The sequence below is a fragment of the Embiotoca jacksoni genome, unplaced genomic scaffold, assembly GCF_022577435.1.
Source record: "Embiotoca jacksoni isolate LCO1_2020_lvr unplaced genomic scaffold, fEmbJac1.0.p SCAF_4, whole genome shotgun sequence".
NCBI lineage: Eukaryota > Metazoa > Chordata > Actinopteri > Embiotocidae > Embiotoca > Embiotoca jacksoni.
In genome coordinates this window covers 20,367,084-20,390,600 of record NW_027185392.1, presented here as the reverse complement: position 1 = coordinate 20,390,600, position 23,517 = coordinate 20,367,084, and the positions used below count along the sequence as shown (strand labels likewise).

The window sequence follows — 23,517 nt, the reverse complement described above, 5'->3', positions numbered from 1 at the left end:
CTGGTAAAACTGCAACACGGGCTCTTCGAAAAAAAGGCTTCAGTATAAAATCGATAAAATGACCTTTCAGTTGCGAGGCCATATGTGCTCCGACCGTTTTGTCCTTCGTGTACCCGCTTTACCACGTGATGCACGAGTGGCTACAATTTCAGGGCAAGAGAAAAACATTTCTGTTAAATGGCCACATAATTACATCTTCAACATCTCTACGGTACAAAACAGATCCCCAGCAGGTGGAACAACTGTAGCTGCCAGCCAAAGCAGCGGGAGCATCAACTAACACACCAGCTACATCTCATCCACGCTTTCGTGGGGAGACTTACAGCCCTTGAGTTTGGTATCAGTTCCCTTTCAGTTCAACACATCTCAAATGCAAATTTATATTCAACTGCCATTTTCAAAAACAAGAAGCTCCTTTTTAACAAATGATCTCCCTCATCGTGTGACAGATGTGGCCGCGGCGGACTCCGACCCCGGCGCCATCTGAAAGGTGCGTTCACAGCAGTCAGGTGGGAGGAGGAGGACGAGAACACGTGATGGAGGATGAGGAAAAGGAAGTTGAGAAACGGACAAAAAAAAAAACCTGCTGTGGTTGGAGACAGCGGGGGGGGGGGGGGGGGGGGGGGGGGGGGGGGGGGGGGGGTGTGACCGATCCCTCTGCTGGATGTTCTGATCAACTACAAACAAGGTAACCACCCCCAAACGTTTGGATCAAAATAGAAAGCTGAATATAATAGAACTGACAAATTGTTAACGTAGTAAACCTCAAACCAAATAAAACTTCAGAATCATCTTCAGCAGCCTGCAAGTAATTCCACCAAAAACATTCAACTGATTTCTTGGGAAAAATAATTCACTCTCTTGATTTCTAATCATTTTCTATGAAGTGTGTGTGTGTGTGTGGGGGGGGGGGGGGGGGGGGGGGGGGGGGGGGTCAGTCTTGGTAGGCGACCAGCGGAGGGTCATACGGTCACTTCGGCTCCCTGTAAAGAGACGACGTGTTCTGACGAGAAACGTAAAGTTGCTTTCAGGCGGTGCCCGCTGCTCCTGCCGGCACGGCTGTGGAGATGGCTGCAGCGCTCAGGCCTTTCCCTCGATGCCTCTGACCTCCTCTCCGGCGTCCCCCGCCTCCCGACTTGAGCTGCAGACAAGACACCGACACCGCGGTGAGCCATGAAATCGGGGCGCAATTAAAGTGAGGACTTCGGCGAGAGCCGGTCGGTCCGCAGCGGTTCAGATGTGTGGTGCATTTCTGAGGAAGGGGGACGGGTTCCTCATCCGTGCCTTCGACTGAAAGGGTTAAGACGAGGTCCGAGTGTCTCGGAGGGGAAGGAAGGAAATGAAAACGGGGAGAGTTGCTGTTTTACACCGAGTATATTTAGTGCAGGTGGTTAAAACCCCAAAACTATTTATTATTTATTCCTACAATTACAATAATGAATTCATCTTTTTTTTTTTTCAAATCAACACGTTAACTTTTTAAATTAGTCCATTCACTGAGGAAGAGTCCAAAATGCGTTCTAAATAGAAGGATTTTAAATTCATATTGTAAATATTTACAGCACAATCAGAAATAAACAAACTGTTATTGTGTTTGCTTTAAATGTTAAACCCTTTCTGATTCCAAAAACCCACTGAGGTCCAGTTCAGCACGCAGCAATGAACCACCTGCTTGGTTCGAAGAAGCTGCTCAGTGACCAGCAGTCAAACTGTGATTGCAGCTTCCAGGTGCGACGCTGTGACTTCAGGAATAGAAAGCGGGGAGCGTGCTGCATGCTCGCAAAACAACAGAACAACAGAACAACAAAACAACATCCAGGCTGGAGGAGACGCCGTCGTGACTCTCACCGTCTGCAGAAACGTCGTTACCTTGTTTTCTTTGCCGCCGTCTTTGCACGGAGACGCCTCCTCCTCCTCCTCTGCCGCTGTCTGACGCAGCATGACAGGGAGGGAGGACACGAGACGAGGCGACAGGGAGGGAGGACACGAGACGAGGCGACAGGGAGGGAGGACACGAGACGAGACGACAGCGGGGAAGTGAAGGGTTAACAGAAGCAGAGGAAGCGGCGAGGAGGGCGAACGATGCGGGTTGATGCGGACATGAAGGCAAATGAAAGGTAGTTTGGAACAAATCGTGTTGTCAGTGCAGGATTAACGGATGGAACACAACGGGGAGGAAAAGGAGACAAAGACAGAATTTAACTGGCGGAACAAAAGACAGCCGAAAGCAGGAAGACAAAGAAGCGACTTCTACGTTCACTTCAAACACACAGTTCAACGAGGGTTTTTATTAAAAAGGACCTTAAGTGCAGCAAAAGTGCATCACTTTCAATAATATGTCTTTTCAGATATATTTTTTCCAGTCGTCATATTAAAGTTACGTATAATATTGGACACATGAAACTAGAGCGTGACCGATATATCGGTGGATATCAGCGGTGTTGGTGTGCGTGTTGGTTGATATGGAAACGTTTTGGTTTTTTTTTGCAGAACATAATGTAAACAAGATGCTTGTGGTAAATTAGAAACTGTTTTCTATTGTCATTTATAATGATTCAATTCCCATTCGGGTTTACCGTTTCAGTGCGATGATGTCAGTGGGGACAATAAAGTAAAACATATATTATCTCAAGTGCCAAAAGCGTTGAAAAAAAAAAAAAAAAAAACACATTTGGAGGCCTCATTGCAGAAGATGTGTGTTGTATATACTGTATATACACATTATACTTCAAAAATATGGGACAATGCATTGATATTGGATGTTTTGTTGTTGTTGTTGTACTCCCTAACGTCGGTATCGGCCTCAGCCGCAGAAAGACAGCATCTGTCGGACTCTCCGTAAAAACCTTCGCGCCAGAAAGTGGAGAACTTCATCGGGTTTGGTTTGTTTTCCTTCAAACTGACTAATTGTGAAAGTTCCCCGAGCAGCGTTTCACTCACCGGTAGCTGCGCTGCGGTCGGACTGGACGGCCGCGCTGTCGGTCCGGCCTCCTCGCCGGCCGCTGCGGCGTAAGTCTTCTTACCGGCCTGAGCCTTGGACTGCTGGGCCTTCGCTGCCTGCGTGTTCACCGACTGGAGAAGCTGGAAGTTTTATGTGATTTTCAAATTATTGCATTCTCTTTTTATTTACATTTTACACAGCATCCAAACTTTTTTTTGAATTGGGGCTATATATTTTACATTGCATCACACTTTTTTTTGAAAGTGGGTGGTAGAGGTAGTGATTAAAGTTGTCGTCGGTTCCACCCGCATCAACATGACGCTCAACCGCGCCGGCGGGTTTTCACTTTCAACCGAAGCCTCGGTACCTTGGAGATGGAGCCTACGGCTTTGGTACGTCCTTCCCTGAACACCAGCTTCTGGTCGCAGTGCAGGTACTCGGGGGTCTTGATGAAGCGAAAGTGGACGCAGGCCTTGTCCCCCGTCCTCAGGCAGTCTTTGTTCATCGTCAGGATTGTGGCCGTCTGCCTGATGCTGCCGCAATGCACTAAGGAAACGAAGAAACACCGAGCCAGTTACGTTAGCGGGCGAGTGAAAGGTGACCAGGTCGTGTTTGGAAAGTCCCGTGTAACCGCTCCAAACAAAGACGTGAAACAAGACACTGGAGCACATGTGACTGTCTTCACTAACCCATGGCCTGGTATCTTGGGGATATCGTGGTCGGGTGGTGCAGCACCAAAATCTCAGCCTCAAATTCCCAGGTGGCATGCGGCATCAGCTTGGGGGACACCATCACCATTCCTTTCCTTATGGATGAGCGTTTGATCTGAGACGGTGGACAGGAAGTGGCAGGTAAAGAAATGAAGCTCAGGATGTGGTGAAGACAAAACAGAGTTAGAGCCAGAACACTACCTTCTCCCACTCGTGGGGATTTGGATGCATTGTAAAACTGATTATAAAGTTAGGGAACTAATTCATATGCGTAATGCATCCGAAAGTTTCTGAATAATTATCCTTTTCAGTCGTTTTTCAAACGGTTTCCCTACAGACCTTTTTGAGGGCGAAGGACGCCGTCTGTCCACCGCGGACCTCTTTGACCGGCATCCTCTTGCGGTGGATGGACTTGACGGCGATGGTGATGAAGATGCCGAGCGGGTCCGGGCCTAAGAGCAGCGTGTCGTTGAGTCGTATCACTCCGCGTAATGTAGTGCCTGAAACGACCGTGCCCACACCCTGCCGAGAGAGGATCAGCAGGACGTCATGTTCGGGGCTCTGGTTGTCTGCAGAGACCGTCTCCGTCCGACTTTAACAGTCGTCTTCACAGTCAACTTTTCTACACTATTATATTTTCCGCAGTGCAAATGTAAATAGTTGAAGCTACGTAGAAGTTCACACCCGATCGTGAATTCCCCCACAACATCCACGCTCTTCTTTTCATATCCAGAAAGTAGGACTGTGTGAACTCTGCCTGGTTTGAGTACTACGTGTTGAGGAAACGTCCAGAATGTCCTTGTTTTTATATTCTGCTGTTGTTTGAAGCAGCGACAGCTTCGTGTTATTTCATTACATCCACACGTATAAACACAGATCTCTGACACGCGCTCACTTCAGCCTTTCACATTTTCACACGGACATTTGCATTAACACGCAACATGAGGGACTCAAACTGCTATCGTCTCTCCTCGACGTTAACATCTGGACCCGGAACATGTCCTTTGGTCCAGTTTGCCCCCGTTGGTTGCTGCTGTCATGTGTGAAAATGCTAAAGGAGAAAGATGAAAGATGTCGGGGTGTTCGGCTGAGCGCGCCTTCCGCTTCTCTTACCGGTACCGAGTACGTGTCGTCGATCTGAAACTCTGCCGGCTCGTCATTGCTGAAGGTGGTCCGAGACGAGAGGAGGTTCAAGAACATCTTCAGCAGGTCCATGTTCTCTCCGGTCACATTTGAGATCTGGAAGATTGGACACATCCTGGAGAGAGGGAACAAGTCAACTGCTTCACGCCAAACTACTGTTTTGCTCAGATGGGCTTCAGCAACACGTCTAAGCTGTTTAAAGCATCAGGGATGCTGCTATTTACACAAAAAAAACATCTGCGCTCCCAGTGGGTGGGATGGCAGATTCCCTAAAGGGATTGTTAAACCAGCACATGAATATTTACAGAGAGACTTAACCCTGGACGCAGGAGGGGAAATGTAGATGTGGCCGAGAAGCATCTTTCTTATTAGCCTAAAATACAAATCCGACTGAGACGGTTTGATAGAGTCAAGATATACGGTATTCAAAATCCCAAAAGGGTCGATCTTTAATATCATCGAATACGGGCTGCTTTTTCCATTAAACTGACATGGTGATGTGATACGCTGTAGAGGACAGCAGGTGAGAAAGATGACATCAGCGTGAGGAACACCAGCTTCTGAGCCGGCCGGCACGGATGAAGTTGGTGCACTGATGTGCAGAGAGGACTTTTTCCCTCCTAGCTTATGTGGGAATTGTTGAATTGTTGGGTTTCTCTGTAGAATATTGTAAAGTTCCACTGTAAGGACTTTAATGTCTTAAGTGCCATGAAATAATCTCTGTTGTGATTTGGCGCAAAATAAATAAAATTGAATTGAATTGAATGGAATGTCTGGAATATGAGGCGCGACCGGGACGTCCTGAGACGGTTCCTGTCGTGTTCTGCTGTGTTCCTGTCGTGTTCTGCTGTGTTCCTGTCGTGTTCTGTTGTGTTCCTGTTGTGTTCTTGTTGTGTTCCTGTTGTGTTCTTGTCGTGTTCCTGTCGTGTTCTGTTGTGTTCCTGTTGTGTTCTTGTCGTGTTCCTGTCGTGTTCTGTTGTGTTCCTGTCGTGTTCTGTTGTGTTCCTGTTGTGTTCTTGTTGTGTTCCTGTTGTGTTCTTGTCGTGTTCCTGTCGTGTTCCTGTTGTGTTCTTGTTGTGTTCCTGTCGTGTTCCTGTCGTGTTCTTGTTGTGTTCTTGTTGTGTTCTTGTTGTGTTCCTGTCATGTTCTGTTGTGTTCCTGTCATGTTCTGTTGTGTTCCTGTTGTGTTCCTGTCGTGTTCTTGTCATGTTCTGTTGTGTTCCTGTCGTGTTCCTGTCGTGTTCTTGTCATGTTCCTGTCGTGTTCTGTTGTGTTCCTGTCGTGTTCTTGTCATGTTCTGTTGTGTTCCTGTCGTGTTCCTGTCGTGTTCTTGTTGTGTTCCTGTCGTGTTCCTGTTGTGTTCTTGTTGTGTTCCTGTCGTGTTCCTGTCGTGTTCTTGTTGTGTTCTTGTCGTGTTCCTGTCGTGTTCTGTTGTGTTCCTGTCGTGTTCTGTTGTGTTCCTGTTGTGTTCTTGTTGTGTTCCTGTTGTGTTCTTGTCGTGTTCCTGTCGTGTTCCTGTTGTGTTCTTGTTGTGTTCCTGTCGTGTTCTTGTTGTGTTCTTGTTGTGTTCTTGTTGTGTTCCTGTCATGTTCTGTTGTGTTCCTGTCATGTTCTGTTGTGTTCCTGTTGTGTTCCTGTCGTGTTCTTGTCATGTTCTGTTGTGTTCCTGTCGTGTTCCTGTCGTGTTCTTGTCATGTTCCTGTCATGTTCCTGTCGTGTTCCTGTCGTGTTCCTGTCGTGTTCTTGTCGTGTTCCTGTCGTGTTCCTGTCGTGTTCTTGTTGTGTTCCTGTCGTGTTCTTGTTGTGTTCTTGTTGTGTTCCTGTCATGTTCTGTTGTGTTCCTGTTGTGTTCCTGTCGTGTTCTTGTCATGTTCTGTTGTGTTCCTGTCGTGTTCCTGTCGTGTTCTTGTCATGTTCCTGTCGTGTTCCTGTCGTGTTCTTGTCGTGTTCCTGTCGTGTTCCTGTCGTGTTCTTGTTGTGTTCCTGTCGTGTTCTTGTTGTGTTCTTGTTGTGTTCCTGTCATGTTCTGTTGTGTTTCTGTTGTGTTCCTGTCGTGTTCTTGTTGTGTTCTTGTTGTGTTCCTGTCATGTTCTGTTGTGTTTCTGTTGTGTTCCTGTCGTGTTCTTGTCGTGTTCTTGTTGTGTTCCTGTCATGTTCCTGTCGTGTTCCTGTTGTGTTCCTGTTGTGTTCCTGTCGTGTTCCTGTCGTGTTCCTGTTGTGTTCCTGTTGTGTTCCTGTCGTGTTCTTGTTGTGTTCTTGTTGTGTTCCTGTTGTGTTCCTGTTGTGTTCCTGTCGTGTTCTTGTTGTGTTCTTGTTGTGTTCCTGTTGTGTTCCTGTCGTGTTCCTGTTGTGTTCCTGTTGTGTTCCTGTCGTGTTCCTGTCGTGTTCCTGTTGTGTTTCTGTTGTGTTCCTGTCGTGTTCTTGTTGTGTTCTTGTTGTGTTCCTGTCATGTTCTGTTGTGTTTCTGTTGTGTTCCTGTCGTGTTCTTGTCGTGTTCCTGTTGTGTTCCTGTCGTGTTCTTGGCGTGTTCCTGTCGTGTTCCTGTTGTGTTCCTGTTGTGTTCCTGTCGTGTTCTTGTTGTGTTCTTGTTGTGTTCCTGTTGTGTTCCTGTGATGCGGAGCAGGTGGAAGCATGTCCTCACATTCAGCACCCGTGGTACACACATGCTCGCGACCAGTGATACGTGCGCATTCAGCGATTTCAACACGGACCTGAAAGTTGAGCAGATCACATTCTGTCCAAACACACCACGAGGCTCTTTGATTTGTTACCGCCGGCTTTCAGAAGCATTTCGAGGGTTTCCGTTTGCCGATTTCTCGAGTCTTTGGTAAAATCGTAAAATGTGCACGTACCGGTGGTGAATGACACGTATGTAACTCAGACGCTGATGTTGATCAAGCAGCAGAACCTGAACTACTCAGAAGGATGTTGCTTCCCTCTGCTCCCTCCGTGTAGTTATGTGGTGCAGCGGCTTCACACGGACAGTCTCTGAACTTCTGAATCGCACCTCATATTGTGGTGAATATGGGTAGAAAAGATTAAATCTTCCAGAGGATCTGAACAAATGATCAGCAGAGAACACAGTCATCCTGCAACGTTGAAATCTAAAGACAGACAATGTAGAGGCTGGTCTTTTTGGCAAAAAAAAACTTGAATTATTAGGTCTGATAGATCGACATGAACTAAACCAAAAGACAGGCGACTTTTTGGTTAAATTTGAGAGCATTTTTTTATTTGTATATTCCTGTTTTGCCAACTTGTTCAGCCAAATTCACACAAGTTCTTCAAGAGAACATGATATATTCTTATCAGAGTCTTTGTCACTTTCATTTTCAGTCTCCTCTTCTTTGGTCTTACCTCTCAGAGCTGAAGTTGGAGGCTGTGACGATGACATCATCCTTGTTCTGCACCAGCACTGGGATTTTCCTGCAGCCTGGTGACTTTAATAACCTTTGTAATAATTTGAGTGTTTCTGCAGGTAAACACAGACGAACCCAAAAAAAAAAAAAAAAAAAAAAAAACACAACATGAGAGCTTTTTTTTTTTTTTTTACAACCAAAACAACAAACCGAACACTGGAACAGACTGAAAATAAAGGACGTGCGAGCTGCGTAATGACTTGAACTTAAGAACTGCATATTGGAAGAGGAAGCCGGAGAAAGAAACTGCCCTTTTTTTTTTTTAGAGAGAGAGAAGTCCTTTATTTCTAGACCTCCCATCCCGTGTTTTTAAAACATTTCATCAAATTATAGGAAAGAGACTCCCCGTTTTCTTAAATCACCCATTTTTGCATTTTCTAGTTGGTGTTTCATTGGTTTGCTGTTTATGCAAACTCAACTTTTTCTCCTTTTGCTTCCCATTAAAACCCTTCCAGTAGTTTAGGTGGTATAATTTATTTCCCCCAGAGAGGCTTTTTTTTTTTTTTTTTAAGTGCTGAGTTTCATAACCTCCACTTTAACATCATTAAAGTGGAGCCAAGCAGCATATAGAAATAATTAATGTCTACAAACAGTCCTTAACAACAAAGTGCTGTGTGTGGTGCGGCTTTGTTGTTGTGTCATCATTGTTGTGGGGATGTTAATTATGCTGAACTTCTAATGCGAGATGTTATTTTCACTGATAACCGTGTGAACTTCAACAATAACTTGTGGAGCCAAGTTACTAAACATGTCCAGCTGGTTAATTCAGTTCTACAGAAGAAGTCCGGGTGTTTACCTTGCAGGATGTTGGCTGGACACATGTCTATCTTAGTAACCACAACAAACACGGGTACGTTCAGGGCCAGTGCCAGACCCAGATGCTCTTTGGTCATGCCGACGATGCCGGCGTTACTGCCGACCTGAGAGGAGAGACGAGGAGCGCTGGAAGTTAAAACGGGAAATGTTGACAGCAACACATCCACACACACACTTTCCTGTCCTCTCACCATCAGCATGCAGAAGTCGGGCAGGTGTCCCGTCATGCCAAAGACGGTCGTCTTGAGGTACTTCTCGTGGCCAGCCAGGTCAATAAAGGTGATGACCTTCGAGGACTTCTCGCAGATCTTGGTCCAGTCTAGACCTCCGCCGTGGCTGTCGGGTTTGTTCACCACCTAAAGAAATGAGAGAGGAGAATCTCACTGCCAGAATATCTGAGAGAAATGAAAACCAAGTTAGAGTCATAAAAAAATTAATTAAAAAAAACGTGTATTTAAACATATTATGCGACTAATTCCAATTTATCTATCCTAAAAAATAAACCGAGGGGACATTTCAGCAAGAGAAATGCATGCCGTCAAATGGCCGTGATCTTCAAAAGGATATTTGTAAGCAATGTTCCTTTTCTTAATTCTGCCCTTGCTCTGCCCATTCTGAAAAGCCAGATGCTCACCTGTCCTTCCTGGTCAAAGCCCAGGATATCATTGCCCACACTGCTCGTCCTGCCACTCTCCATCTCGTGTTTGTGTCTGAAGAGCTTCTGGCGAGCGAAGCCTCTGCCGTTGTCCAGCTCTCCGTGGGTCAACACTCCCAGCAGGGTGCTCTTCCCGGCGTCCACGTTCCCGACGACGGCCACTCTGGAGGCAGCGAAGCGTGAAGAGGGAGAAGTTCAGGTTCCAGTACCGAGGAACGTACGCAGATATTAATCATAAATACAAGACGAATCCTCTCCTGCCTGTGGACCTTTAATTGAGCCTCCACCTTGTTTATTGACTGTAACAGGGTGTTGCTGTAAATACACATATATCCTCAGCGCAACCAAAATGAAGAATAAAGTAAATAGCATTCGGGAAGAAATAACTTTCAACTCTCTAAATCCAATCTAACATAAACAACATCCAAATACCACACACACACACTCAGATGGAAAAGATGTGTTCAAATGAAATAAATATCGCCAGCAGCAGAGTCAGCTCCAACCAGTGTCTGTGCTGTAATAAATCACAATCTGTCGCTGTCACAAACAGGTCCTTCTTTTGCTTTTCAATTGTTCCACCATTATAGAGATATTTGGATTATCTGCTTTAACATGCCTTGAAGGGAATATATGTAACCATCGGTTACGTGTCATTTCATCACTGCTACAGTTTCATGTCCACATGTCAGCCACACAGTGATCATGGACATGCAAAACTATTTGGTGCAGAATATTTGGAGCGTCAGAGCTCGGCAGGAGAGGAAGTTTTCCAACATGTTTTTAAACATCCTCCAACAAGCACGCAAGAGTTTTTAAAGCAGGCAAAAAGTAAACATCTTCACCTGGACAAGCATGTCTCCTGACTTGACTTCAACAGAGCACCTTTAGAGTATTTTAAAGTGGAAGGCAGAGCAACAAAACTCCTGCAGTAAAGAGCAGCTGAAACAAACCGTCCAGACTGGATTCATTCATGCTTCGATCCAGTCGACATCAGAACAAACTGAAAACAGCTGAGAAAAGGGCTGCGTATCGTTACAAAAACGTCTGATCCTGGTGGTGAAACCTTGACTTTGGTATCTGTTCCTGAATGATGTTCTTTTTATACCAAAACCTAAAAGAAACGCATTTTAACAAAAACAAATTTACAGTACATTCATGGTGGGAATCTTTAGTCTTCATACAGTTTAGAAGGCAGACTGTAACCCAGGTGGCTTTTTTTTTTGTAGCTACAATCAACAGAAACACCTCACATGCAAGTTATTGGCGGATGTTACAAGTTACAGCATTCCCCTGAACACCTCGTATACTATCAGTAGATGGTCGCCAGCTTGCACACCGAGAAGCCTGAAATCACTGCGGCGCACGCCTCTCCAACAGGTATGTGGGCATAAAACTAGTTTGAAAAGACCGAAATAGGGCCTTCTAAAATGAGATGTACGACCTGAGTAGAGGCTGACACTGCTGAGATTTACTACTGTGGAAAAAGTTATGAGTTACAGAACAGAGCTGTGTTGATCTGGGCGTGGGACGTGGGTATCGAAATGTGCCACCAAATGAACAGGCATGTTTTGATCCTAAATAGTACTGAAGTAATTTGGAATCAAAACCTGGTACCCAGCACTTCCAGAGCAATGTCAAAGATATCTGCCGTTGGGAACAACCTGTTATCACAAAGGCACTTAGAAAAATAAAAACTTTAAAGCTGCTCGTGTACTTTTTTCGAAGTGCTTGTCAGATGGACGACCAGCCATTTTTATAGCCGTCTGACCCAGACAGACATAACAACAGCTACAAACACATTCAGGTTCCAACATGGCGTTTGAGGAGAGCTCGACCCTTTAAGCCTCGTGCTCATGGACACTTAAACATTAACAGATGAGGAAGGTTAATATTTTTACCTGACTTCCAGGAAATCCTGCTCGCCAACGCGTCGACGGATGAGGTAGTCCCGAATATTTCCACCAGCGTCTGTCCTTTCTCTCAGCAGGATTAGATCAGCCTCAATCTGTTCGCACAGCGACTGCACCGTGGCAACCGACGCCTCCATGTCCTTCTCATCCAGACCATAGTCACCCCCATCTACACCCAGGAAAGCAAGGAAGGACCGAGTTAATCTGGTCCAGGACAGAGACCAACGAATGTAACGGCACATATCTTCTATTTAATGTGTGCTTTTACCAAACGAGCCTTTCAGGACAATAAACGTATGTTCCCAGCATGTCAGAGCTGAAGTAAAGACCCTGGAAATGGAACTAACTTCACTGATCAATGTCCAATACAGGAATGCTGCTAACATACAATATAACAGGGTGGTGACTGGGAGGAAAACTACCACACTGGAAGCCCTACTCTGGAGAAGAAAGAGACAGAAAGAAAAACAGGTGGTTTATAGGAAAGACAGGTGTGAGAGGGGAATTACTGCGACCATAATAACTCACAACAGTTAGCTTCAGACAAAGTCTGAGAAGAGCAGGATGGTCAAATCTTTTCAGAACACATGAAGAAATAGCTTGAGATAACTATGAATTCATAAAGAAACCACACAACACACTGTGGGTATCTTTTTTTTTCAGTGGTTCATTAGAAACACCACAAAAACCCTCCATCTGACTTGTCACGAAGTCTAGTTGTACGAGACTGAGGAACGGAAAGCGCCAGTCGGGTCAGTGGGCGACTCAGCTGCTCGTCTCACACACACACACACACACACACACACACACACACACACACACACACCTCCCAGAAGGCCACATGGGTCGGACATGTTGCTGTAACACGCAAAAAAATAACTGGTTGCCAACAAAGGCTGTGGTGTTTGCGCTGCGTGGAGCAGCAGACGATGAATGGATGAAAACAAATGGAAGCAGCTGACCGGGAGGCGCAGCTGACAGGAGTCACAGCTCTGCTACGACACTATGGTGGCTTCACTTTTACTTGGATGTACTAAAAAAAAAAAAAAAAAACACTTTCCCAAACAAATTATACGTATAAGAAATGATATCTGCCACAGTCTTTGACCATAGCTGTGTAAATGTTATACTGGTTTTGGTTAGTAAAGGGGTACAGACGATATTTTCCAGCAGCCAGATGCAATAAAGTAGAAAATAAGAACTGGCTTTCCACACCACGGCAGCAGATATTTCACTTTACTCTGCGACAGCATTTCGTCTTCGGTGCCATGTGTGGGATGTGTTCACCGACTTCACCAAACCCACGATTCAATCAGACACATTTTTCAAGTTGCGTACAGGAGATTTTTCAAATTCTTCGATTTGTCAAAAGACTAAAGTGTAGAGTTGAGATCAAAGGTCCATGCAAGTTTGTTTTTTTCATTATTATTATTATAAAATAAAAAAGTAGCTCGTGTTTCTTTTTAAAATGTCTAAAACGTTGTGTTTTCGTCACGTATAAAGTGGTTGATATTTCAGATGTTCTGTTTTTGATGGCTCACCGACAGCTCCAGCTCATCTTTTCAGTTGTTCCAGAGTTATCTGCTCTTACCTGAGCCCAACCCGACCACGTAGATCGTCTCTCCGCAGCCCTCATCTATCCGCTCCCTCAAATGTCGTAGTAATGAATCATACTGCTCCCCGGTGGGACTCACAAGGGCCAGCTGAAAGGCGAAGACAGGCGAAGAGACATCAGGGACAGACGTGGAAAGGTCAAAGACAGCAGACACTGTGGGGTTGTAAGTGTCTAAAAGTCACAACGAGTAATCCACGTTTTAAAAGGTTACTGAGTCAATGAACATTTGTACTGCTGATTTTAGTCCGACGCCTTCGGCTGATCATGTCCCCGATAACAACGAGCAAAGTCAGAGTAATGCTGGAGGACCTGTCTGGTAACCTGCCAGCTGGATGCAGCTGCAAACGCAAGACGTGCAAACATACGTGTCACTTTCTAGTCGTTTGCACAAAATACGCTGCGTGAAACTCTCACGCACCACTAAGCTTCCTGTCGGGTCACCGTCCGGTTAACGCAGCAAAGCACACACGTCCCCTAACGTCCCGTCCTCTAACGTCCCGTCCCCTAACGTCCCGTCCCCGTGTCCAACGAGGCCCACCTTGCTGCTTAAATCTAAATAATCCGCGGACTCTCCGTTCGCAGCCTCGCCGTCTTCGAAGCCCTCTCGGCCGGACGGATCCTCGCCACATCCCCGGTCCGGTGCGAACATACAAGCGGGCACTACGGGCTCTGCTGCCGGCGCTGACCCCGGGCACGTCGTCGCTTCTGTCGCCGGTAACGACGCCATTTCTGGGAGGAGGAATATTTCAAAAAGACAAGACGTAAAGATCGGTTGTGTTTAGAGCCAAGCTAGCTCATGCTAACCTGCAACACTTGAAATGGAAGAACGACATTTAATACATTGCCATATCCGTTAACATGTCAAGTACAATTTCAAACGTTTGTATATTTAAATGGTTAGTGAAGTTGAATTAAATAATTAAACTTCTTATGAAGAAGAAGAAAAACAAAACAAAAAGGCATACCAGAAGTTGCTAGCTAGCTGACAAGCTAACTGAGTTGTTTATTCTGGTTGGTTTCTGGACGCCGCCTGTAAGCCACGCCCATAATCAAATGGAGGTAGGGGATTGGCTGTCCTGTAAGAAGCCACGCCCCCCTCCCCCGCCACTGAAGTACTACACACATCAGTGTTGTTCGGGTGAAACCCGAAGACCCTGACCTACTTTCAGACACAAACACCAACTCACACGTGTGGGACGTAACAATGATAATTAACCCGAAAATGAACCTGCACATTATGGACGTAAAAAAAAAAGTAAACCATTTTCCAATTATTGTCTGCCAACAGGAAGTCTTTAAAAAAAAAAAAAAACTACAAGTTTCATGTGAAGTATTCTGAAGTTGTGAAAATGCTGAAATGCCAGAAGCCGTTTTTAGTGCAATGTAAGTGTTTGTAGCCCGCAGTCAGTAAAATAAGTCTATAAATAAAATCTACTGATCTAGGTAGTAGACCAGGGATAAATCAGACAGTAGAGGGAGTTGGCTGTTGGATCCCAGGCTACTTCTGTTCACATGCCAAAGTGTCCTTGGGCAAGACGCCAAGTTGTCGGTGGTGGCAGGGGAGCACCTTATGGCAGCTCTGCAGCCAGTGGGGTTTAAATATGTGTGTGAATGGGTGAATTCAATGAGAGGCAAACTGTAAACTACTTTCCTACCTATAAAGGGATGCAGCACCATTCATTCTCTAAGTCTAGACCATTTACCAAATGGCAACATACTTATCTTGACGGTAGCTTGTGTTGCATCTATGACAGAAACAATATTTAAATTGAATTGTTTTTAATGCCTTTGACTTATTTGCACATAATGGCCACAAGTTCTACATGTACATACATGATATATGAATCACAAACATTATTCTATATTCCTGCATCACTGCATTTATATAAACATACTGTATTTGTATAGTTTTTTTTCCTCCATATTTGTATTTATTCTTCTCACAAGCTGCACAGTATATTTGCTCCTGGACTCGCTCAACGTTATAGTAGAAAATGAGAAAAACAGTAATGAATAGCTGCCTCATCTCTCTTAAGACTCTGTTGTCAACATAATAGAGCTACATCAACATAGCCGTGGATTCACCTAGACAAGTATAAATACATCTCACAAAAACATGTATAGAGATCAGTAGATATCGATTTCATTATAAAAAAAAAAAAAAAAAAAAAAAAAAAAAGTACAAAACTCTCAGGGCCTGATTTACTACGTGCAAACTCCACACCACCTGCAAAAAAAAATACCCAAGCAGATTTACTAACAACGTGCAGTGAGGATTGCGTCTTTCAAATGTGCAATTTAACACACGTTGTCCATTTTGCATGTTTGCCCTCATGCATATGTAATATTGGGCGTTTCGGCTTGAAGTTGCAAAATACTGTGAGGGGAAATGCAAATAGAACAATTTAGCACCCGCAACAATATTTACTAAACATGAAAGTAGAAATAGGAGAAGTGATTGTGTGTATTTTAGTGCGACTGAAAGGAACGTATGAGTCAGATGTACATCAGGAGAGACGGATGACCTTATTGTGGTGAGAAGAAGACGCAGAGAAACCAAAGAATACGTAGAGAACGAGGTTTTACATCCGTGGAAACATTTTTGGAGATGACAGACGCAGACATTATTAAGACATTATAGTCTCTCCAGAAATGACATTTCTGAGTTATTGAATGAACTGAATGATGATTGACAGCCGATAACAAGGAGGAGCCAGGAAATACCAGCAATTAAAAAACGTCTTACGACTCAGCATTGTCCTGCCTCTGGGTCGTTCCAGCGTATCGCTGCTTGGATATCCTGCCCAGTCCTGTTATTCAAGGTGAGCTGTCACAGGTCCTAAATGTGTCCCGCAGAATTGACAGGTAGCTTCATAAGGTTCACGAGCACTCGTGAGACACTGAATGAAACTAATTCACCAGCTCATCACAGAAACATCTGGACCTGCTGATCAGTGTTTGTTACAGGATCTCATCCACCGTCCCGATGTTTGTACCCTTTATTTGAGCTCTTAGTAAATCAGGCCCTCAGTAACCTGCAGAACAACGTTGTCATAAGTAACCAAGTTACTGAGTGTGATTGGTTATTTTTTTTAGCCCTGTCCTTGTTGGTCACTTCCTGCCCCTGACGTCACCAGTGTTATATAAAGTCCCTCACCTGCCTGCAGAGCTTCGTCACTCCAGGAACAACCCACCGAAGACAGCCAAGATGGTAAGTGGTGTAAAAGCTTCAGTCATAGGAAGTTGTTTCATTCTCAACCATATCCATTTGGTATCTTAGTTATGGTCCGCTATACATTGATACATTTTTGCTGACTTTATAGACATTCTATTTTAAAACGTAAATATTGAATGTACCACATTTTAAATGAGTAAATCATCTCTTTGGGGACATACAGCCTTTCTTACTGTCTGGAGGTTGAAGTTTCTGATCACAAAAACTATTCAAAAACATCTTCAACCATTTTAAAATGTACAGGTTGAATATTAGGAAGGTCGAAGTGGTATGATTATATGCAGAGCAAGAAACAATGACTCATCAGATGTTGTAATTCATATACCTATATGCTTTTAATCAAGGAATACAAATCCCTTTAATATTATCATATCCATGTGATTTGATAAAGGTGTGTATGTGTAGACCAAAACTAACGACAAGTAGCGAGAAAAATAGATGGTCCATGTTTCTAACGCAATAACTTTGTCCTAATTTTCAACAAGTAACACTTCTTGAAAAAAAGGAATCGCTAAGTTTATAACTTGGTCACTTCACAGTAAAAAGCCCAGAATCCCTTTCCCTTGTGCGTGATGTGCATGTGTTATAAGGTTTATCAATCAGACAGTGTCCTCGGAACAAAAGACGGGTAATGTTCTGGGACTTTGAACACCGCTCCTAAATAATTCAAGTTCACAGACTTTGTAGAAAATCAATGCAGGAAGAGTTTCTGAAGAGGAAATATTTGAAATCAATTTTGGGTGTTTTACCTGGTTTTCTACTTTTTTCCTGTAATAGTTTTATGGGCGTATATCCACATTTTGTGATAGGCGTGGTAGTGGTATCTATAGTGTACAGATCTTCTGTAACAGAAGGTCTCTGTGTGGATGTCTATTTATGGTTTTACTGTCTCTATAGGAGGACCACATGTCAGTGAACAAATACATTGACTTCCTGTTTCAGTACTTTTACAGCCTTGGCTCCTCTGCTCACCCTGGTTGATCATCAACAGAGACGATAAGAACAGTATTGATCATCAATTCTCACATCACAGGGTTTCATTGTACAAATCTGGCTCCAAAACACCCCTGTCGATATTTTCTGAACTGAAATATCATCTGAATAAAATTGATATGGTACTATTATCAATATTTCCCGAACAAAATTGTTTTTGTTTTTTTATTGTGAAAGGGGGAACATGACAGTCAATAGTTCATGTTTATTCCCGCATGTTTCAAAACCTCATCTCTATTTTCAGACTGGTGCAATGATCCAAACTTTAGATGCACTAATATAAAATTAAAAAAAGCATTAGCATTACAGATTTTCTATGAAAATAAGGACGTTCATTTGTTTCCACCTCAAAGTCAGTTTTATTATGTGTAAATAAGACCATGAATTAAAGTAATGTAACTTTTTTTTATTCCATTAAGAAGCCCCATCTAACCCTCAGTTCATCATTCTCTTTGTCGTTTCCCTTTACAGAAAGTCGAGAACATGACATTCAAGGAGGGGCAGGAGTTCAAGATCCGCATCAAGCCCAATGATGACTGCTGCTCGTAGGTCCTCCTCGTCAGAGATTCAAACTAAAGATGTTTCCTTGATGTGTATCATTTCTGTTTAATCAAGAGGTGGTAGTGCTTAACTTTTCATTGCACTCTTCTGATCCCTGTGTTTGTGCCTCCTTTGCAGCTTTGCCATCAACATCGGTCACGACGCTGAAAACATTGCGATGCACTTCAACCCTCGCTTTGACTTTAAAGGAGACAACAACACCATCGTCTGCAACTCCCTGTCTGGGGGATGCTGGGGTGACGAGCAGCGGGACGGGGTCTTCCCCTTCGTATGTGGGGAGGAATGCAAGGTGTGTTGGTGCAGTGTGGAGGTCTCAAAATCCTTTAGTCTGAAATATAGTCATCAGTTCTGCATCTAAAGGTTCTTTCTGAAGAGCGTAAGAAGAGAGAGCTTTTGCACATATAGCGCAAGTGCAATATAACGGCAAATGCTAAAACACTTATTTTATAAAATACAAAAACAGCACAATAATGCCAGTTTTACAGCAGCGTGAATGATGGCACACGCAATCGCCACATCTCAGTATTTCCCCCCCAAAAAGTTAGACAATCAAGTTAACTGTAGCAACACAGTATGTGCTGCCACATTACTTTGACTATTTTACCTTATATATTTATTTACATCATATTCTGCAGCACCTACAACTGGCAAATATCTCCCACCAGGGACAAAGATTTTTAAGTATTGAGATGCATTCTTATGATTTTAATACTGTTTAGACAACGAAGGCTCAAAACTGCCTTGATTACAGTTAACACACTGACCTGCTGAGCTGTATTTGAGGAGAATGTTGGTTGTGAACCATTCTCAAAAGTACTGTATTTAGTGTAGTCATGTGGTCTGAGCTCAAATTTCATAATGTCACCATAAGGACTTTACAAGTGTGCTTGGTAACTGGGCTGTAACACTGCTAGGTCAACAGACAATCATGACGGGGTTTATAGGCTCATAAAACTGATGGAGCGAGATACCCCCACCCTAATGTTCTTGGAGGATTACGCTCTGTTCAGTCACCCTTTTTACTCATGTTCCTTATATCTTATTGTTGTGCAACAGTTAGGCATTAACTGAAGATAAATTGTTTTCCCTCTCTTTTTCTCTTTGATTTACACACATCTCAGTTTTACCTCAACTTCAACAGCGAGCAGTTTTACATCAAACTTTCTGATGGCAGCATGATGAACTTCCCCAACCGCCTGGGAGATGTCAAGTACAAGTACTTCGATGTCAGCGGTGACGCAAGGATCGTCGGCATCAAGATCAAGTAGAGGTCGACCTCTTATTCACCCTTGATCTGTCCTCCCTTTTGCTTGTTGCTGAAATAGTATGTTTTACATACCTGAGCCCGGGTCTGATTGTTCATATTTTCCTGTAATGAAAAATAGCACTGGAGATGGGAACAAATGCGGATTGCTGATATTGTAATGAGAGTAAATGGCCTAAAGATGGAGCCACAGCACATCTAACGGTGCATGCTGGACATCAGTCACTGGGTTTGTTAATAAAAGCTGAAAACAGATGAGTGTTGTCTCTGTCTCTTCATTGTTTTACACTCTGACACAGATGCAACACAACACATCATGTGTATTGGTAGTGTGATTTAACAAGGTTTAACTGAGAAGTGATGTATGTTCTTAAGTCTACACAATACTCATGTAGCCTAACAGAAATGATGTATTAGAAATTTAAAACAAGCCACACTTATATCAATACAAGAAAACTGTATTTCACATGAAGATTGATTCAGATCAGAAGACACCTTAAGTGTAAGTGTTCAGAGAGGATCCAGCCGGTTGTAGAAATTGTCCGCAATGAAATATGTTGAAAAAGTTTGGAATTGAGCTGTAAATAAGGAATGTATATTAAAGCCTTCAGTGTTAATATGGTCAATACATTGAATGGACTATCATGAAAGAGAAAATAGGTTAATGTAAAAGGAGGGACAGAATACAGCAGAGGTGAGATGATGCACACTCTCTCAAAAACAATTTGCAGGAGGACTCAAAGATCCATGTGCTGAGGCCGAGGAATGTCACACGATCCCACCACATTCCCTGGAAAGAGACCAAATATCCTGTATGTATGTGCGCGAGGTGTGAAGCGAAGAGTACGGTAATAGAAAAATTGAAGCAGTCTTTACATTTCATTCCATTGTCTTTTGCATTTTACAGTATACAGCAACGGCTCAGAGAAATTCTTCAAATCTGTATGTCTTTCTATAAATAGTTTTTAGAACTTTTGTGTTCCCATTTTGTAACCTTTTCAGTGCTTATTCAACACCTTTTTTAAGTTGAAAAATTGCTTGCATTTAAACTGAAAAGGCAGAATTAGTTGTTGGCACATGAGTCAAATTATAATACAAAGAATACAAACCAAACTTTATTGTAAGCAAACATCCACATGCTATGCTGAATTTCTCTCAGTCCTTAACAGAGCAGGAAATATGTAACATCACACCAACTCATTTTGCAGCCTTCACACAGATTGAAGAAAATGCTTCTACAAATCATATACGTCTCACAAATATTACAGTTTTGTCAAAAATTACTACACTATAAAACATAATACAGGAATTTAGTTCAATTAATCACACATTTGTCATTAACTTCACATCAATGTAATTTTTTTTAAATTTAAAGTTAAATCAATGTAAATGTTCTAGTTTTAATTTTCAGACCATTTGAAAGCTAATAAATACAGTATGAGCTCTTATGGTTTGAAGCCTTTTGACTTGATACGATGAGTTCAATGAATGAAATTCTGATATTATTCTAAAAATATCAAATTTAGTTTCTAAAATAATACAAACAACTCATCAGTAGAACTCCCAGCAAGCATTTTTTGAGAATTTAATCTCTTGTTTAAAGAAAATTTGACTGACGTAAACTTGCTGTGTGTCATTAATACATGCTGAATTGTGTTCTATTTATTTATTCTGGTCCCTCTTCTCCCGACACTTTTCATTTAAGAAAGTAAGTGGAAGAAGCCACACATGTTGCCTCACATGTGCTCTGGTACAAAGTGACCATAGTTGTAGTTCATGTCAGATGAAGAGCTAATTATTAAAACTGGGAAATGTAAAAGAAAAGCGTAACATAAGTGCAACTTAATGGAGCTCAATATCTTGCGTTTATTGAACATGTTTTCTTAAGCTGAATTTACTTACCTCAGCTGGTTGTATATTTACAAACACATAAAAGTTTCAACAAACCTTTCAACATAAGTTCAGCTGACTCACATTTTTAAGGCAGCAGGGAAACTTAAGTTTTAGCGGAACCAGCTTGAAATGATTTGCAATGTCGAGCCAAAATGACCTCTCAGGCTGATGAGTCAAGACCGTTCTATGGAATGACTGTTTATACTCATCCACTAAAGGTCATGCAGTGGGGTCGTCACAACTGACGCAGGATCAGCTCTGCTTGACCCCACAGAATGACCTTTCTGGGCTAAGTAATCTTTGTAATTCCGAGTCAGAAGAGTGTAAAGAAATGGGTTGATACAACTATTCCCGTAGGTGAGACACGTGACAAAGAAATTGACATAATTATGAGCAGCTGGAGACAAAGCTCTGAGGGACTCTGGAGAGAACAGTTTGGCAAGCTGCCATCCCCAAAAAGGTAAGAAACAAGCCCAATAAGCTACTACAATGCTGAAGATCATCGATACGACTTTTTGTTTGAGTCCTCTCCTCCGGGCCGAGCGGCTGCTACCGCCTAAGCTCGCCTGCACTGCCCAGTAGCGTCTGGCTAGCCCTGCATACAACCCAACGATTACCAATCCAGGCACTAAGACACTTGTGAAAAACAGCATGGTGATATAAGTCTTGAAGGCCTCGGGGGTCCAGGTGGGGAAGCAGATTCTCTTCACCAAACCAGCCACAGTGGGTTTACCCTCCCTGAGTCGGATCATCACCATCATGGGAAGCGTCAGAATGAAAGCTAACCCCCAAACAACCCCTGCTACAAGCCGTCGGTTGCGGGACGAGGATCTGTGCGCACCGAAGGGTCTAGCCACAGCACGGTAACGTTCCAGGCTCATGGCAACTAAAATGAAGACGCTAGCGTGCATGGTGAGGAGGTCGAGACTCAGCAGGATGCGACAGCCGGCCTCGCCGAACAGCCAATCATGGGCAAAGTAGGTGCAGACAACAAAGGGGATGGTGGAGAGGTACAACAGGTCAGCAAGAGCCAAATTCAAGATGTAGACGTACATGGAACCAGTCCGGCGCAAGGCGGCCGAGCGTGTAATGATGAGTGTGTACGTGTTCCCTGCCACACCCATGGCACACATTATCATCAACGTGGCACCGAGCAGGGACGTCACCCACAGCACTCCACTGCCTCCAGCTCCACTACCACTCCCTTGGGACCCTCCATCTCCAGCCCCTGGGCTCAGGACATTTCCCAGCTGGGGGGTGACGGTGGCATTAAGACTGCAGTTCATGGTAGGGTTCGCAGATCAGAGATCAGAGGTCAGGCCTGAACGTTGAAGAGACAATTTACACACAGCTCTTTGGCGATGGACTTCTGAAAACATAAAAGGTTTAAAGTCTGTACAAACATCTCACAGTGTCAGTTGAAGTACAGATTGATGATAGCAGCGGACTGTAAAGATGGTCAAATGAGCATTTTCAATTATATATCCCAGACAATAGAGATCAAAAGAAAACATTGCTTGTCAGTTTATGAGATTTTATAGAAACTGCTTGGAGCTAAATCCAAGAAAAAACATAAAAGGGCAGGAGGTACAAGTGCACAGGACAACAACAACTGCATTAATCCACAGAGCAAATGGACATAGACCACTGACATGGCTGGGTGCATCAGTGACTACACAGCTGCCTGTAACTGACAGTGTGCATTCCCAAATGTAAGGTTTTCTACACACTCATGATCCCATACTTCTCTGAAATTGACAAAGCATGAAAGCCTCCAGTAAAGATTTAAGGCATCAAGACACCTCCAACATGAGAGATGTTCTCAGTTACAGGGATTTCTCTGTTGGGCTGAGGGCTGAAGTAGATCGGACATGGGTCATTTAGGAGCAGCGGGGAGGAATGGCGCCTTTCAGCTGGACAAACTGTGTTCAAAGTCCTGGATAGCAAACTCCTGCAATGCCGAAATGTGCTTGATTCAGTTGCTGACATCATCAGAGAGTTTCCCTTTGAGGATTAGAGATATATAGATCAATTTCAGCATGGCAGGAACAAAAAATCCACAGTCCTTTCTCCATGAGCCGGGTGTCTTGAGTAGCACTCAAAAGTTTGTAACTTCTTGCCTTGATTGTGCAAAGTAAGATTGACTCAGCAGCTGCAATTCATTCAGTCAACATTCATTTAGTCTTTGATCAAAGCATTGAGCTACAGATCCTTTCTGTTATCCGAATCCTCCACGGTGTTTATCTGCAGCTCTTCAGTACCTCTGTGGAATCACTTGGTGTCAGATGGATCATCAATTTGTCCCTGAAACTTGAGCCCCCCCATTTATCTCCCAGTTTTGATAGACGACTGCTGTGTC

The 23,517-nt window shown here is 43.5% G+C and overlaps 3 protein-coding genes across 5 annotated transcripts; 1 reads left to right on the top strand and 2 right to left on the bottom strand.

Moving 5' to 3' along the window:
* Positions 1 to 927: 927 nt before the first annotated feature.
* gtpbp1l (GTP binding protein 1, like) lies at positions 928 to 14,258 on the bottom strand. Of its 3 annotated transcripts, none has more exons than XM_069166765.1 (15): positions 14,178 to 14,258; positions 13,751 to 13,941; positions 13,189 to 13,300; positions 11,586 to 11,766; positions 9,664 to 9,847; positions 9,221 to 9,385; positions 9,010 to 9,133; positions 8,152 to 8,266; positions 4,765 to 4,909; positions 3,991 to 4,173; positions 3,631 to 3,766; positions 3,309 to 3,487; positions 2,941 to 3,081; positions 1,849 to 1,929; positions 928 to 1,141 (listed from the first exon to the last, which is right to left on the bottom strand). In XM_069166765.1, the coding sequence occupies exons 2-15, from the start codon at positions 13,937 to 13,939 to the stop codon at positions 1,028 to 1,030; spliced, it is 2,049 nt and encodes a 682-aa protein (XP_069022866.1). In that variant the 5' UTR covers positions 13,940 to 13,941; positions 14,178 to 14,258; the 3' UTR covers positions 928 to 1,027. The 3 variants fall into 3 exon arrangements, with proteins under 3 accessions (XP_069022866.1, XP_069022867.1, XP_069022868.1); XM_069166766.1 differs by having other exon boundaries at positions 1,870 to 1,929; XM_069166767.1 differs by lacking the exon at positions 1,849 to 1,929.
* lgals2b (lectin, galactoside-binding, soluble, 2b) lies at positions 13,844 to 19,520 on the top strand. The gene is made up of 5 exons (XM_069166770.1): positions 13,844 to 13,926; positions 16,309 to 16,423; positions 17,912 to 17,985; positions 18,119 to 18,290; positions 19,123 to 19,520. The coding sequence occupies exons 2-5, from the start codon at positions 16,421 to 16,423 to the stop codon at positions 19,267 to 19,269; spliced, it is 396 nt and encodes a 131-aa protein (XP_069022871.1). The 5' UTR covers positions 13,844 to 13,926; positions 16,309 to 16,420; the 3' UTR covers positions 19,270 to 19,520.
* Positions 19,521 to 21,370: 1,850 nt separating this feature from the next.
* uts2r4 (urotensin-2 receptor 4) lies at positions 21,371 to 22,444 on the bottom strand. The gene has a single exon (XM_069167724.1). The coding sequence runs from the start codon at positions 22,442 to 22,444 to the stop codon at positions 21,371 to 21,373; it is 1,074 nt and encodes a 357-aa protein (XP_069023825.1).
* Between the last annotated feature and the right edge of the window lie 1,073 nt (positions 22,445 to 23,517).